The sequence below is a fragment of the Phasianus colchicus genome, chromosome 5 (genome assembly GCF_987193195.1).
Source record: "Phasianus colchicus chromosome 5, bPhaCol1.hap1.1, whole genome shotgun sequence".
In the NCBI taxonomy this organism is placed as follows: domain Eukaryota; kingdom Metazoa; phylum Chordata; class Aves; order Galliformes; family Phasianidae; genus Phasianus; species Phasianus colchicus.
The window spans coordinates 17,143,378-17,157,939 of NC_143440.1; the positions used below are offsets into that span (position 1 = coordinate 17,143,378).

The window sequence follows — 14,562 nt, forward strand, 5'->3', positions numbered from 1 at the left end:
TCCAGTGCATTCACATTCTGTTGCATTCTAGATGCCAGTAGCAGTGAGAGCCTCTGCAGTCTCAAAGCACGTGATCTGGAGCAGGGAGGTCATGGTGCTCCAACAACACTACCAGGAACAGTCATTAGCAAGGTGTGACCCTCCCAGGCATGTCACACTCCTCCGAAACCCACTGGCCCTCTCCTGAGATGGTCCAACGGGAGTCACTTTTTGCCTGAAATCTTCCTTTGCCTCAGAAAAATTATGATTTTTGTCATCTTTTCCAATGCTGGGCAAATAACTTTTCCTATATGCCTCACTCTGCAGCCACCCCTTCCTCCCCAGCACTTCATCACTTTTTATCCCTTTTAATAATAGTAAAAACACGCATCAACATGAAATAATAAAAACCAGAGGGGCAAAATGCCTCCCCTAGCCCTCTCCAGGCCAGGAAGGACGTAGAAATGTGCAGTTCTCAGGCTGTGTGGAGCCAGCCTCCCACCAGAGGAGGGAAGGCCACCCTGCATGCACCATAACCCCTTCCAAGCTGGAGCGTAAGTCAACAGCACATGGGATCCACAGCCACATGGCTGAAGAGAATGGAAATTTTGACCTTACAAGCACTGGGACAGGACATTCCAGAGCCAACTTTCCCCACTCCACTTACCTTTTTCCATGAGAAGTTCTCCTGCCGTGCCACACTGCCTTGAGGTGCTCAGCTAACTATGTGTTGCAGATGACTAAAGCTCTTTGGCTCCAGGCACAGAGGCACTCCCCAGCTGCACTGTGATGGCCCAGAAGGGATTGCTGCTGGAGCTCCTGCCGCCAGGCTTAAGGCCTCAGCTCACCCCTGGTGTGCAGCAAGAGCAAACCAAGCAGCACATAGAGGAATTGGGGTACAGAGCCCCCAAAAGGTCCCACCTCCTTCCTCATCTCCTCCTCGATGCTTGGCCCTGTAACAGCCGTGGAGCTTGGCATTGTCTTCTTGCTCCTGAACGAGAGCACCATTCCCACCTTCCAGGTGTCACACTGTGCTAAAACCACGGTTAGATGCATCTTTAGGCTCACGGTTCTGCACCTGGGATGCACAGGGAGGGCTCTGGCACAGCTGAGACCACACAGAGTGACCCTCACAGCCACGTTTCTCAGGCGGGCACCCAAACTGCCAGCTCTCTGTGGCTATGATGGAGTTACCCAGGCACCAGCCCAGCCAGCACATTGTTCCACACGTACACCCTGTTCTGCTCCAGCTTCGTCAATATTGGCTCCTGGGAACTTGTTTTTCCTGGTGCAACAAAGCAACCCTGTGCCGTGATCTGGCAGCAGGCTCAGAGGGCTCCCAGGATCCTGCTCTGAAGCTGTTTCTGGAGGTAGGATTTGGGAGCTAGTCCTCTGGGAGGAGCTGGGAATGGGATACTTACGGCTGTAGGGCAAAGGCAGAAACGTCCCCTGTGCCTGCAGAGCTATTTCTGCTGGGGGCTGCCTCTGTTAGGGGGCTCAGGAAGGAGTAGAAATTGAGCTGTTTCCTCTTACCCACACTGATGCAGACACAAGGCACGAGGGAAGCGCCTGACCCACTGTAGGCTGTCATTCACACATCAAGGAATGGGTGACAGCCAGACTGAGCAGTGGGGCTGTCTGCCATAGCCAGCCTTGCTGTGACATCTGGCCTTGTGAGAGGAAGTGGTGTTCAGACGGGTTCCAGGAGGGTGAAGCATGCTGGTGATGGAGACATTCAGCTTTGTTGTTTTCCTTTATTTAAATGCCTGCTTGCCCATTATTCTCCTCATTCAGGTGCAGACTGTTAAGAGTGAAAACCTCTCAGGTGACTGGCAGCCAGGTTTAGAGCAACAGTGTCTGCTGAAAGTTATCTTCATAATATGATCTTCCTGAAGGCTCTGCTATCGATAAGTCCCTCTTGATGCTCAGATCCGCACCTAAGCCTACCTGTAGCTCCTTGAGCATCCTCACAGCACAGCTTCTTACTATAGGTTAGCAGAGAGTTAAGTTTCCTGTGCAGATTTATAATGCTTCTCTTAGTCTCACACTTTCAGGGAACTGTTTATTTAGGCTTAGGTTTGGCTCCTATTCACACAAGGATGTTCCTGCCGGCCATCTCCTGTTCTTTGCTGTTGCTTCTGCTCCAGCACATTGCTCAGTGCAGGATCCTGCAATGAAAGCACAGACAATACAGGCAACAGTAAGAATACAGAGAAGAAAATACATGGTGTTAACAGCAGCCAGTTCTAATGCGAGGAACTCACACACACTGCGGATTTTCACTTAACTGATTTCTGCTTCTGAGCTTGCTGTGGGTTGCATAAAGCAGCAGTAATACCTTAAAACAGCACTGGTCTAAAGCTGGGCTCTGGCTACTTTTATTTGCTAGAAGTGGGTAAAGCATTTGCTCTCTGCAAAAATTTGTGTTTTAATCTCATTTTAAGCAATCAGAAAAAGAATAAAACACCAAGGCCTATTCCCTAAGAGGGCAAATGGGTATGAAGGTGATGGGGGGATGAAACACTCAGTCCAGTTCCTCCCTAAAAATACCCACCTGCTCCTTGGGCGGGAGCTAACGCTCTTAAAGGACATTTGCTCCAAGGATAGGATCCCTCCTTCCAGTCTTTACTTTGATTAATCAGGCTAAGTAATGATGAAAGGCTGCATGAAGCCATAGGCTGATGAACCTCTGTCATCTTCTTAGAAGCAAAATGCAGCTTCTGTTTCTTCTCAAAACTAGGAGGTTCCTTGGGGGAACAAGTAACGTTAGGTAAAGCTGAGATGCTCCTTAGCAGAAAATCATACAGTGAGAATAGAAATCATTGCTGCTTATAAAGGCAACTGGAACAATTAATGGAAATTTAAAAAACTTGTTGATTATCATTATCAACATCCCTCAGCTGCATACTGTGGGAGGAATATTATGGGGGTGAAGTTTTGCTGGGTGTTTGTGCTTAGTCTTATGCTTTCCCTGAGCATCTTCTGTCAGATCCTGTCAGAAGGCAATAAGCAGGAAGGGCAGCAGCTGTAGGAGGCAGTAGAGGTACGTGGAGGTAAGGCAGCAGGCTGAGAAAAAGCAAGCAGGGAAATTACAGGTGAGTCCTGTTTCTAACAGCCTTTCCCATTGGAAGTCTATAAGCTGCTTTGTGAGTTGCTTTGGGCAAAGGAATGGAATCGGAATCCAGCAGATGCCCACCTATGTGGTACTAATAGAACTATGATAAAATGGTACTGATCTGGTGAGCACAAGCCTGTGTAAATAATGTTGCACACCCAGCAAAGTGACTAATTCTGTGTGTGTGGGTCTGAGCTGCAGTGTGTATGACTGAACACAGGTCTTGTCCTGAGTTCTGCTCAGGCCTCACAGTGTGGAGAGGCAACACTGATACTGCTGACCCTTTGCTTCCTTCTTTCTTCCAGAGGAAGAAGATAAGATGCAGAACAGCTCCATCACGCTCAGGTTGCACAGCTTACAGCTTCCCTTCTCCAGCACCTGGAAATATGGGATCCTGGCATTAGCCATCCTCTTGCTCCTGGGGGCCCTGACCATCCTGGCTTACCAGATGTGCCAGCTTCAGAAGCACAGCAGGACTGGGAAAAGTAAGTATTGGGCAGTGGTTTTCCTGCTTCCAAGCACGTGTGTGACTGTCCCAGGCACTCTGTGGCAAGCAGCTTGTCGAGGTGCCCTGGGGCAGCTAAGGGAGTGGTTCCTCCTGGTGAGGTGGTGTGAATCTGGGGCAGGCCCCCTGTCCTGATGCTGCCTGTGAGGGGAATGTGGGCCCTTAGCAGGTCCTATAGCGAGGCTGTCCCCTTGCTGGTGGCCACACGGTGCCAGATGGGTATTGCCTACTCAGCTTTCCTTTGTCCCCACAGAGAAGAAATATGACAGTGGAGACGGGGTGAAGATGAGGGCAGAGAATGGTCTGTGGGGGAAGAAGATGCCGCCTCTTCTGCTTGACAGCAGCCAGCAGAGTGACGTGGATATGGAGGCACATACATCAGTGCTGGGCAAGGCTGAGAGCCATATGAAGTCTGGTGCTGAGGGAAGTGAAAAACCTGCAGCGCAATTTTTGGGAAAGCTGATGACTAACTCGATCTCAAGTGTCACTTCTACTTACTCCTCCTTTATACAGCATTTGTTCAGTCTGAGGGAAGGAGCAATGGCAAACTTCTCTCCTTTCCATTCCCCCCCCCCCCCCAATTCCACCCTGTGTCTGTTACTGGAAGGATGTGGTTTCCCATAACGCAAATTCCTTGAGTTCCTGCTGCCCTCCTCAGAGCAGTGCAGGAAGCCATGAGGCAGGCAGTGGGCTCAACGATGGCCCCAAAATACCACCAGCAGCTGCTGAGCTCGAACCGGCTGCTGGAGAGCTGCAGCTGCTGAGAGAACAGTGAAGCAAGAGGGGAAGGAGGCTGAAAGAGCAGCTGTACTGCCCCAGCAAGGGCACTACGGGATCATAGAATGGCTTAGGTTGGAAGGGACCTCAAAGATCATCTAGTTCCAACCCCCATGCCATGGGCCAGCTTGCCAACCACTGCCAACACACCTTCCTGCCACCGTAGGAAAAGGAGCACAATTCAGCTTGCCGTGCTTTAAAAGACCTATCTGTCTCCTTTCCTCTCACCCTTGTTTTCCATAGATGGTGGAGCTGGGAGCAGGGCTGGATGCACCCCATCCCTGCCTCTCCTGCAGCATCACTGAAGACCCAAGCAGTGACCCGAGCCCCCTGCCCAGCTCCCAGGGCAGTCTGAAGTTCTCCCTCCTGTACCGCAGGGAGCGATGCGAGTTGCTCGTGAGTGACCTGGAGGTGCGGGGCCTGCCCAGCCACAGACACACTGAGGTGGCCGTCTGGCTCCGACTGCTGCGGCGGGTCCCATCCCACGCCCCTGCGCTCCAGTGTGTGGTCCAGGAGTGGCAGAGCCGGGCGGTGAAGAACTGCAGCGGGACAGCCTTTGGGGAGCACTTTGTCTGCTCCCTGCAGGATGCTGAGATGGAGAGGAGCACCCTGAAAATGGAGGTGGGATGGGATCCTAGCTTTGCTTGTAGACATAGAACACTGCCCTCACCACTCCTGAGGTGTTCCCATCTCTTGCCCCTTTGGGGGAACACAAAGCAGGTGGGTAGTTCTGGGCTCACTCACCAGGTCCTCTTGAATGGCCATGAACTGCTGAGATGTTGGCAACAGGAGAAGAACCAAGCTCATAGAATACCCCAAGTTGAAAGGGACCCACAAGAACCATTGAGTCCAAGTCCTGGCTTCACACAGGACCAATCAAAACCCAAACCCTATGTCTGAGAGTGTTGTCCCACTGCTTCTTGAACTCCGGCAGCTTGGTGCCATGCCTGCTGCCCTGAGGAGCCTGCTCCATGCCCACCACCTTCTGGTGAAGAATCTTCTCCTAACCCCAAGTCTAACATTTCCTTGTTGCTCAAATCCCAAAAGCCAAGAGATGCATGGGAGCAGGCCTTGAGAGCAGGCAGCTGCCCTTGGGGGATATATGGTCCGTAGGGATGCTCTCAAGGTGCAGCCCTGTCCTGCACCTTGCCCCATGGACGTGCTTTTTGCCTCTCTCCCATAGGTCCAACATTTTGACAAATACTCCAGGAATGCCACACTAGGGGAAGTCAGAGTTGCCCTGAGCCAGCTGAAGGCCTCCCAGAGCTTGGTTTTGTGTGTGGAACTGCAGAAGACCACAAAGGTAATGCATGGTTCTATCCTCTGCTCCCATACAGTGGCTTGGGGGACTGTGCACTGTGACAACCATCCCTTCACTTTAGGAACAACTCCTGCCTTGCACCCTGGGGTCTGTGTGGTGCGGGTAGTAGCAGGGAGGGCTACCCAGCTGCCTGCTGATTGCGTGCCCCCTGTCCTCTGCAGGACGTCGTAGGAGAGGTGCTGCTGTCTCTGAGGTGCCTGCCCATATCTCAGAGGATGGAGGTTGGACTGCTCAAGGCGAAAACCTACCCCCCTCGCAGTGCTGCAGAGAAGAGTAAGGGTTTTGTACCCCTGTTGTCTGGGCTGGCTGCTCTTCTCTACCCTATTGCTGCCTGGTCTCATCCACACAGATGGGCATGGGGTGCTGGGGGGGGAAGGTCTTTCTCATGCCCCTCACTCCCTAGCCTTGGCAGAAAAGCACTGCTGAATTTCATTAAGTCGTCATGCTAACAAAACCCCCAGCTGTCACCATGAATCCCATTCCTCTGCTCTGCAGAGACCCAAACACTGGACCCCACCCTCAGCGTAGAGCCAATTTGCTTTTCCTTTGGGGAAAAACCTGGGTGGGAGCAGTGCAGAGGTGATGCCACACTCCCTGGGGCTGTAACCAGAGCTCTGCTATCATCCTTCCATCTCCATGGAGGAGACTGCCCATTGAGGCCACAGACACCTGAGAGCAGCCTTAGAGATGCTCTGCATCATAGATAAGTTGTAAACAGCTCCTTAGCCTGAGAAGGCTGAGGTAGAGCCACCTTTAATTTCTATAACTCCATGTTTGATGTTTCACAGCTGCAGTCTTCTCATGGGAAGTCCTCGGGCAATGGGGCTTCACCATGGTGGGAAGGTGAGGGTCCCCTTAGTCCTACCAGCTATCAGAATACAACTTCACCCTTTTCTCTCTCCCTGTCGCAGGCATATATGCAAGGATAGATGTTTCCTGCAGACGCCACAGGCAGAAGCACCAGAAATCCAGGCCGCAGGCACACACTTCACTCATCATTTTCAATGAGACCTTCCTGTTCCCCATGCCCCAAGCTGCAGCGTGGGACAGCTCTGTGCTCGTCTCCCTTTATGAAGTGGGCCCTGAGCCCAGGCACCTCATCGGGCAGGCCATTGTGGGAAGGAACACGGCAAGGGATGCAGCTGACCACTGGGACCTCATGGCCAAGTCCATCCAGCAGCCTGTAGCCCAGTGGCATCCGCTCCTCATTTAGAGGGGAGGACTTCTGCAACTCCTTGTGGTGGTCTGGCTGAGTTTTCTTGCACAAATGAGCAGCAATCACAGTGAATATATCTAAAAAATGAGTCAGAGCTTGACATACCTGGTAAGATTCAGGTAACTTCTACTTCAGCTTCTTCCCACTGCTCCTGGTGGTCCCATGTCACCTTCAGTAGAGTAGTAGGATCTTAGAAGTTCTTGAGGAGACTGGTTCCTATGGCAGGAAATAGGGCAGTGGGCATTGCAGGGCAGGCACTAAGTAGGCAAGAAGAAAAAGGGGTGGGAGAAAGAGTCCCTGCTTCTATTCATGAAATAAGGAGGCACCAAAAGGTGAAGTGATCTGCATCAGTTCAACCCAGACATGCATTCTGGGACAGATGTGCTTGTAGACCTGGATATGCTTGCATCTGTATCTATCTTATCCTTCTGAATTTTGATGGTTTTTGGCCTTGGAGATTTTCTGGGGCACATTCATCGTATAGGTACAAATAAATAAATGTAAAGGCAAAAAGACATTTCACAGCTTAAAATGTCACCATCTCTCTGTCCTGGTCTGATACGAGGAGTCCCTTTTGTCATTCCCTACGCTCCTGCCACGTCCTCCTGGCTGCTGTCCCAGGTTTTCAGAGCACACATTCCCTCACTCAGCAGCCCCCTGCCTGCTGAGGGCTGGAGCTCCACTTTTCCTTTTTAATGCCTTTTTCTTTGTTATGCTCCCCAGAACTCCTGCCCACACTCAATCACAAGATGTGTCACCTTAGGAGAAACCTGGTAGATGCGTGGATGGCTTTTGCATAGAGCACAACCCCCCCAGAAAACCCATGTAATTTAGGTCACAATAGCTTATTTGGTGTGGAAAGCAGTGAAATGAGGCTAGTGGAAAAGAGGCCACAGTCTGCCAGCCCAGCAGCTGAGATGACCCAGGTGTTTCCAATTTGAGGGATAAAAGTGTGGCCTATAAACAAATATCTAATGCATATAAATTAATGGGTACAGAAATTAATATAAGCAGGTAAATATCCCTGAAAAAGCCACCCTAGAGCCAAGCCATATCCCTCTTGTGCAGATTCCCCTATCCCTTGGCCAACCCACAGCTAAGAAAACCACCTCTGGGGTGCAGGTGAGTGTGCTGCTCAGCAGGCTGCCAGTGCCATGAGTCAGTGTTTATACTGTTAAACTATTAAGATAATTTTAATCCTCAAACCGTCATTGCTGCTATAATTAGCCTCTGGCAACTTTCAATTCGGAGCTATTAAAGCGAATTGGAGATTTATTTCTGTGCAATCACTCCTCCCAGGTGCTGGCAGTCTGATTTGGGAGCGCTCGTTAGTGGGATGCTGATTGTTAGAACAGGGCTTGGCTCCTCACAGCCCCCCAAAACCACCTGGGAGGATTGCAGCTGAAATGAAGGTGTGAGTGCAGGATGTCCTGGGGAGGGAAAGGGGTGGAAGCAAAGGAAGGAAATGTTGTGCAGAGCCAAAGGAGGCTCTGGGGAGAGGCCACTTCAGGTAGAAGTGATTCGGCCCAGAGCAGCATTACATTTGTTCTTCAAATGGGTAAAGTCATTGGTTTGCTCAGCCCATGTTTGTCAGAGAGATGCTTAGCCTTGGGAATGGGTCCTCTTGGTGCAGCCGTGTCCCTATAAGGATGAGTTTGCCATCCATCCACATTCACCTTCATGTTATAGAGAACAAATTAAGGTTTTGGCATCCTAACCCCACAATTCCCATTTTCAAGCACTTAGCACCAAGACAAGAGCTGTGTTCTAAGCAGCCCATCTTGGTGATGTCTGCTTAATACTCAAGACACTTCATAGCCCATAAAGGGATGTGGGTGCCCCATCCCTGCAGGTGCTCAAGGCGAGGCTGGATGGGGCCCTGGGCAGCCTGATCTGGTGGGGGCAACCAGTCCACAGCAGTGGGGTTGGAGCTTGATGATCTTTAAAGTCTCTTCCAACCGAAGCCACTCTGTGATTCTATGATTCTGTGTAGTGAAAAGTGGTGCAAGGGGAGGACAACCCAGCCTCAGTGCTGAGCAGCAGCTGGGACAGCACCTGGCAGGGACAAGGTCAAAAATGAGCCTGAAAGAGCAACCACATCCTCACCATGGCAGCCCTGAAGGCAGGGCAGGGAACATGTGGCAAGGTGGGAGGATGGAGGCTGTCCTATCACTGCTGTGCACCCAGACCTCACTGAGGGCACTCCTCCCTCATCAGCTCAGCAAGCCAAACGCACCGTGAATTTCTCTTATTCCCACTCAAAAGTAGCCTACAAATCCTTCAGTGCACCTTATCTCCAAGGGCAGCAATCTAACAGCTGGAAAAACACGTGTGTGTGAGCATTAAGCTGTATGGACAAGGCGAGAGCTGGAAGGAGTGCAGCTGGCGCAGGCAGGGCCCCACCACCTGCTCCCAGCACACCAAGGCCTTGGTGTGGTTACAGGCCTCGCTGCTCAGCTCGGCTCTTCCACCTGAGTATCCAGGCTGCTTGCAGGGGAAATGTTACCCTGTATTAAGTGGGTGCCCACAGGTGCCTTCCCAGAGTGTCCTTGACGTATGGCTTTAAGCACGTCAGTGAGCAAGCCAATGCCTCCAAGCAAAGTCACGGCTTCCAGAAGGACGTCTTAATCATTAACTACAAAATACACGATTTCCCTGCAATTTAGAGAGCATGGGTTGAGATTGAGATAACAGCAAAGAATTGGAGGTGTTGTTCTCCCTGCCTGGCCCAGCAAGAGGCAGCGGGCGCAAAGAACCCAGGAGGTCTCTCTGACCATCAGACAGCACATCGGTGCTGTGCGGGTGCTTGAGCACTGGCACAGGGACACAGAGGCTGTGGGTCCCCTCCTTGTAGATCTCTAGTTGTCCCCTGGCTGTGGGCCTGCACACCGTGCTCCAGGTGTCCCTGCTGGAGAGCTGTTTGGTTTCCTTAGGGCTGGGGACAAAGGAGCCAGCCTTACTGGAAATGCGAGGTCATGCTGTTAGTTCTCCTCACAAGGGCACTGCCCCGGGGACAGCCTGCTCCCTTGCTCCTTATCGGCCACCCCAAAGCAGCCCTGGCCAGTCCATCCCACACAAAGTGTTTGCTTTCAAATGCTGAAGCCAAAACCTGTTGCTCAAAAGGACACGCAGGATCCAGGTGGCCTGGAAGGAGAGAAATGTGTGTGTGGGTTGCTTCATACCACGAGCACACACGATGACAACCTATGCTTTCTATTTTTACCATTTTACATGGGTGCCATGTCACACGGCTCTTTGCCACTAAAGGGACCCTTCCTTATTTTGGGTTTTTACAAAGCTAAGGATCTGGTGTGGGAAAGGCTGTCACAAGACAAATCTGAAGAGGAAAAAAAAAGCAAAGCAAACACATGTAGAAGTAAATAATTGCACAGCAGACATGTGAAGCTGTAAAACACGTGGAAAATACAAATACGTTGACCAAAAGGGCAGCAATTGGCCTACATTGCTCTGATCTGTATCAGTGGAGGTAAAGGTCAGGCCCACAAAAGCTATGGTTTAGAGGCAGCACGATGGGAGAACGCCGTTGCCCTTTTGAGTGATGTCATCTTCCTGTGCTGAGGTCAGAGACCCCAACAAAGGGCAGTGCAGCTCATTAGGGCCATGGCTCTGCGAGGTCCCTTCAGCAGCTCAGGGAAGCCAGGAGCAACATGGGAGCTTCTGAGCAAGGAGAGGCCAACCAGATGCAGAAGGCAGGGCTGGCTCTTGCAGGCTCACTAGGGGCTTTGGTTAACACCAGCAATTGTGTATTGGGGGCATTTTCATAGAATCACAGAATCACCAAGATTGGAAAACACCTCCAACATCATCCAATCCAACCATCCACTTAACACCAATATTTCTGCACTAATCCGTGTCTCTTCATACCACAGCTAAATGTTTATTGAACACCTACAGGGACAGTGACTCCACCACCTCCCTTTCTCACCTCTTTTCCTCTTCCCTTCGTCTTTTTGGGTCATCTTTGCTTTCCTGGGAAATAAGAACACAACTTTCGACACTACACTTCTGACACCACTGCTGGGTTCTCCATCTAACCCAGTTGGGCCACACGGATACAGAAACACTGCTGAGGTATGACTGGTAACATTTCTTTCCTCCTTTTTGATGAAACTGAATGGTAGAAAGAGACATTGTCATGTGATCCTCATGCTCCTCACCCACTGATATAAATATTTCATAAAAACCTGCATATTTATAAATGTATAAACAACAACAAGAAAGTAACAGTAACAATAATAATGTTAGAAGGATGGATTTAGAAAAACAAATGAAAATGTAATGGAAAAATTTCATTTTAGGTTGTATTCGCTTTCAAACTGGAATGAGAAAGACCTCGAAGAAACCTTAACTCTGAGTCCTGAATTTTCATCCAAAGTGTAATTCAATGCAAATGGATTGCTTACTTTATCCCTACAGAGAAACCAGTATTTTTCCAAATAACTCTACCGAGGGATTTATGAAATAACCATTTTCCTTTGTAACCGTAACCTTCTAATTAGATTTCATCCTAAGGTGAAATTGTTAAACCCTTCAGAACTGAGACATTACACGCAATTCTCTATAATCTCTTCCTGGGGAAATTATTGTATTATTTAATACTCTTTGTCTTGGGTAATTAGAGCAGGCTTCCTTCCGCCCTTCCACTCGCTGTTCCCTTTATTTACGTCTGTGTTGGGCTTGTACAGCCACGGCCTCTGTGGGCTTCTAGCTTCTAAAGAGAAGGACATGGGCTAGGAGGGATCATTCATCATGGAAGGTCCATTTGGGCTGTGGTGACCTTTCCTTTGGTGTATGTGGCCAAGACAAATCTCATGTGGCCGATCTGATGAGCTGTAGGAGGAAGTGCAGGGGCAGGGGAGAAACCCACGTGCAAAGGGAATGGAGAGCTTCCAGGCAGCAACACCAGAGCTGAGGTCAGCAGATTTTCCAGATTATTGCAGACAGCGCAATCATCTCCAAGCCTTCAGTTCCTGACCCAGTTGGGAGTTAAGCATCCTGTCCGAGGAGGAGATCCTCTTTCTCCAGAGCAGGACACAGCCAACGGGTAACAGCACAGCCCTCTGCAAGGCTGCTCCTCTGAGCAGCGCTGCAGTGCTCCGTCAGTCCGAGACTCAAACCAAGGCCTGCTCAGGGAGCTCTTTTCAGGCCATTCATGCCAGTCAGGCTGGCCGGCAGCCAGACTTCATGGCTGATCCCTGTTTAATGAGCCTGGTAGATACACATCATGTATGTCTTTGTTTGTGCATTATAATATGATCACACTTAACCCCGAGTCTGCAGGGGCTCTGCCTGCTTGGGAAATGAAAGCCATAAAAAGCGAATTTCGCACTAGGAAAAAACAAGCGGGCTGTTTGCTAGTGACCAGCTTTGTTGCCTGGGTACCCAGCACAGTAGCTCCTTTTTGCTCACTGCCAAGGCCCTGTAAGAGCACACTGTGCTTCATTTCAGTCCAGAGCCATTAGGGCTATTTATTCACCTCTGGTGCAATGCTCCATTTGTCGTTTCACGTGAACCAGGCAGGCACCAGGGACAGCCCTGCTGAGCACTGAGGGACAGCTCAACCACAGCTTCCACGAGGATCTTTTGGGGGTGATCTGAACCCTTAAGAGCCTTCTTGTCAGGCTCAGCACACGGTTCTCCACCCTCCTACCTACAGGAACAATGCAGGGCTGCCAGCACCAGCTGCATCGCACTGTTGCAGCTGCATTGGGCTGCAGAAACAGCAGCAGGGCAGTTGGCTTCTGTCTGCCAGACTTGTGATTTCAGTGCTCCTAAAAAGCTGTGATGTTACCTTGAGTGCTGCCTGCAGAGAAAGCACAGTGCTATCTCGAAGCACTTATCTCCAGCCACTGCAATTTAACACAGCATCCCCCAGCAGCTGGACCACAGTGAACCACAGTACTGAGATTGTAGAGTAGAAGACATCAGGCACTCAGGCTCAAGACAGTCAACTTTCTTCATTCCAGGAATTCACTTATTCGCTTTCTCCTTTGTTCTCTATTCACAACTCAGGTGATGCAACTTCAGAGGGAAGATATAGATTGGATACCAGGGGGAAGCTCTTCACAGGAGTGGTGAGGTGCTGGAACAGGCTGCCCAGAGAAGTTATGGATGCTCCATCCCTGGAGGTGTTCAAGGCCACATTGTATGGGACCTTGGGGAGCCTGGTCTGGTATTAAGTGTGGAGGCTGGTGGCCCTGATTGGGGCAGGGAGATTGGAGCTTGATGATCCTTGAGGTCCCTTCCAACCTGGGCCATTCTATGATTCTGTGATATATTCTTTATTTCCCAGCTTCACAGGCTCTTGCAGAATTAACTTAGGTTCCTCCCTTCCCATCATCAAAGCGATCTGCAGGACAAATTAAGTCCCCAGACAACACTGCTGCAAGTCCCTGTGCCCTTTGTGGGCTTACAGTCACAATCAGCTAAGATAAAAAGTTATGTTCATCTGAAGAAGCAAAATCCAGCTCCTTCTGCATAAACTGCAGTACTACCAAAGCTAAGTTAGTGGGGGGGTAGGGGGAGGACAATTCCTATGGAAGGCAGCAGACCTGATTGAGACATGCACACAAAGGGAGAGCAACATTGTTTGTGAAACTGCATTTCAGAAAGCAATTTCAAAGAGGGATGCCAAACAGCCATGGTAAGTTTATCCTGTTAGTACTCTCAACGCTGGAGAGTGGGGGTTTGCCAGGATAGCTTATACTAGAAGTCTCATTTTCATCAGTTAAAAGCAGGTCCTTTCAGCAGTGTCTGGACTTGCAAAGTGACGTGGACATTAAGTCAAGGATTTCTAAAGTAGACATAAAAGCAGACAGGAAAGCAAAGCTCAAGCACTGGTTTTATTTCCCAGTCAACTGGAAGGAATAACCAGATTCAAATTGCCTTTATGAACAGCAAGCCAGATTGACTCAACTATTTTGAATTTAAAGTTGAACCACACTGAAGCAAGTTTTAAGGCGACTCCACAGGACAATACCCCAATAGAGATGTGCCAATGGATACAAGTAACTGCTTGGCCAGCCTGGAAGTAAGCTTTAACCACTGCTACAACACTGCCCCAAATGAAGTAACAACTGAGAAATAGGAACCGTAGCAGCCTCATTTAAAGTAAGTTTTAAAATAATTAAGAGAACTTACCCTTAATAGGCAATCTGCAAGAAAAACCACACGCAGTAGAACTAAGCAGCACTCCCAGCTCACTAGATTGGAACCACCTGCATCCAGCTCAGCCTAACACACAACACCTGGGAGAATAGCACCCTTCCACACCAAGCTCACTTTAAAGGCACAAGACAGCACATTTGGTATTTTCCCCCTCAGAGGAATATAGTCCTTTCCAACTAGCTGCCTAACATCATTCTGAGCTGTTGCCCTCCCTGCCATCCCCGCTGGATTTATTGTATGCAATAACATACATTAAATGAAGCCCTCAGCCATATAAATTACCCAAATATTCATACTACAAAAGCTTCATGTGGTGTGCTGGGAAAACACAGTACACACTCTCAACTTTAGCAGCCTGAACACTGCCCTGTTAACTGTTTAGAGCAGGCAGCAGGACAGTGAATTGACAGTGAATTGCTTAAACCTAAACCTCTTCTTAAAGCTATACACTTCAAACCAAG

The 14,562-nt window shown here is 49.8% G+C and overlaps 1 protein-coding gene and 1 long non-coding RNA gene across 2 annotated transcripts; one reads left to right on the forward strand and one right to left on the reverse strand.

Moving 5' to 3' along the window:
* Window positions 1-1,364: 1,364 nt before the first annotated feature.
* LOC149917771 (uncharacterized) lies at window positions 1,365-10,707 on the reverse strand. Its single transcript, XR_016466765.1, has 4 exons — window positions 10,376-10,707; window positions 7,019-7,129; window positions 2,534-2,726; window positions 1,365-2,147 (listed from the first exon to the last, which is right to left on the reverse strand). It is a non-coding gene; the product is annotated as an uncharacterized LOC149917771 (long non-coding RNA).
* LOC116239012 (synaptotagmin-13-like) lies at window positions 2,739-8,117 on the forward strand. Its single transcript, XM_090140676.1, has 7 exons — window positions 2,739-3,074; window positions 3,400-3,579; window positions 3,853-3,968; window positions 4,620-4,997; window positions 5,560-5,679; window positions 5,859-5,970; window positions 6,609-8,117. The coding sequence occupies exons 2-7, from the start codon at window positions 3,414-3,416 to the stop codon at window positions 6,908-6,910; spliced, it is 1,194 nt and encodes a 397-aa protein (XP_089996802.1). The 5' UTR covers window positions 2,739-3,074; window positions 3,400-3,413; the 3' UTR covers window positions 6,911-8,117.
* Window positions 10,708-14,562: the final 3,855 nt, after the last annotated feature.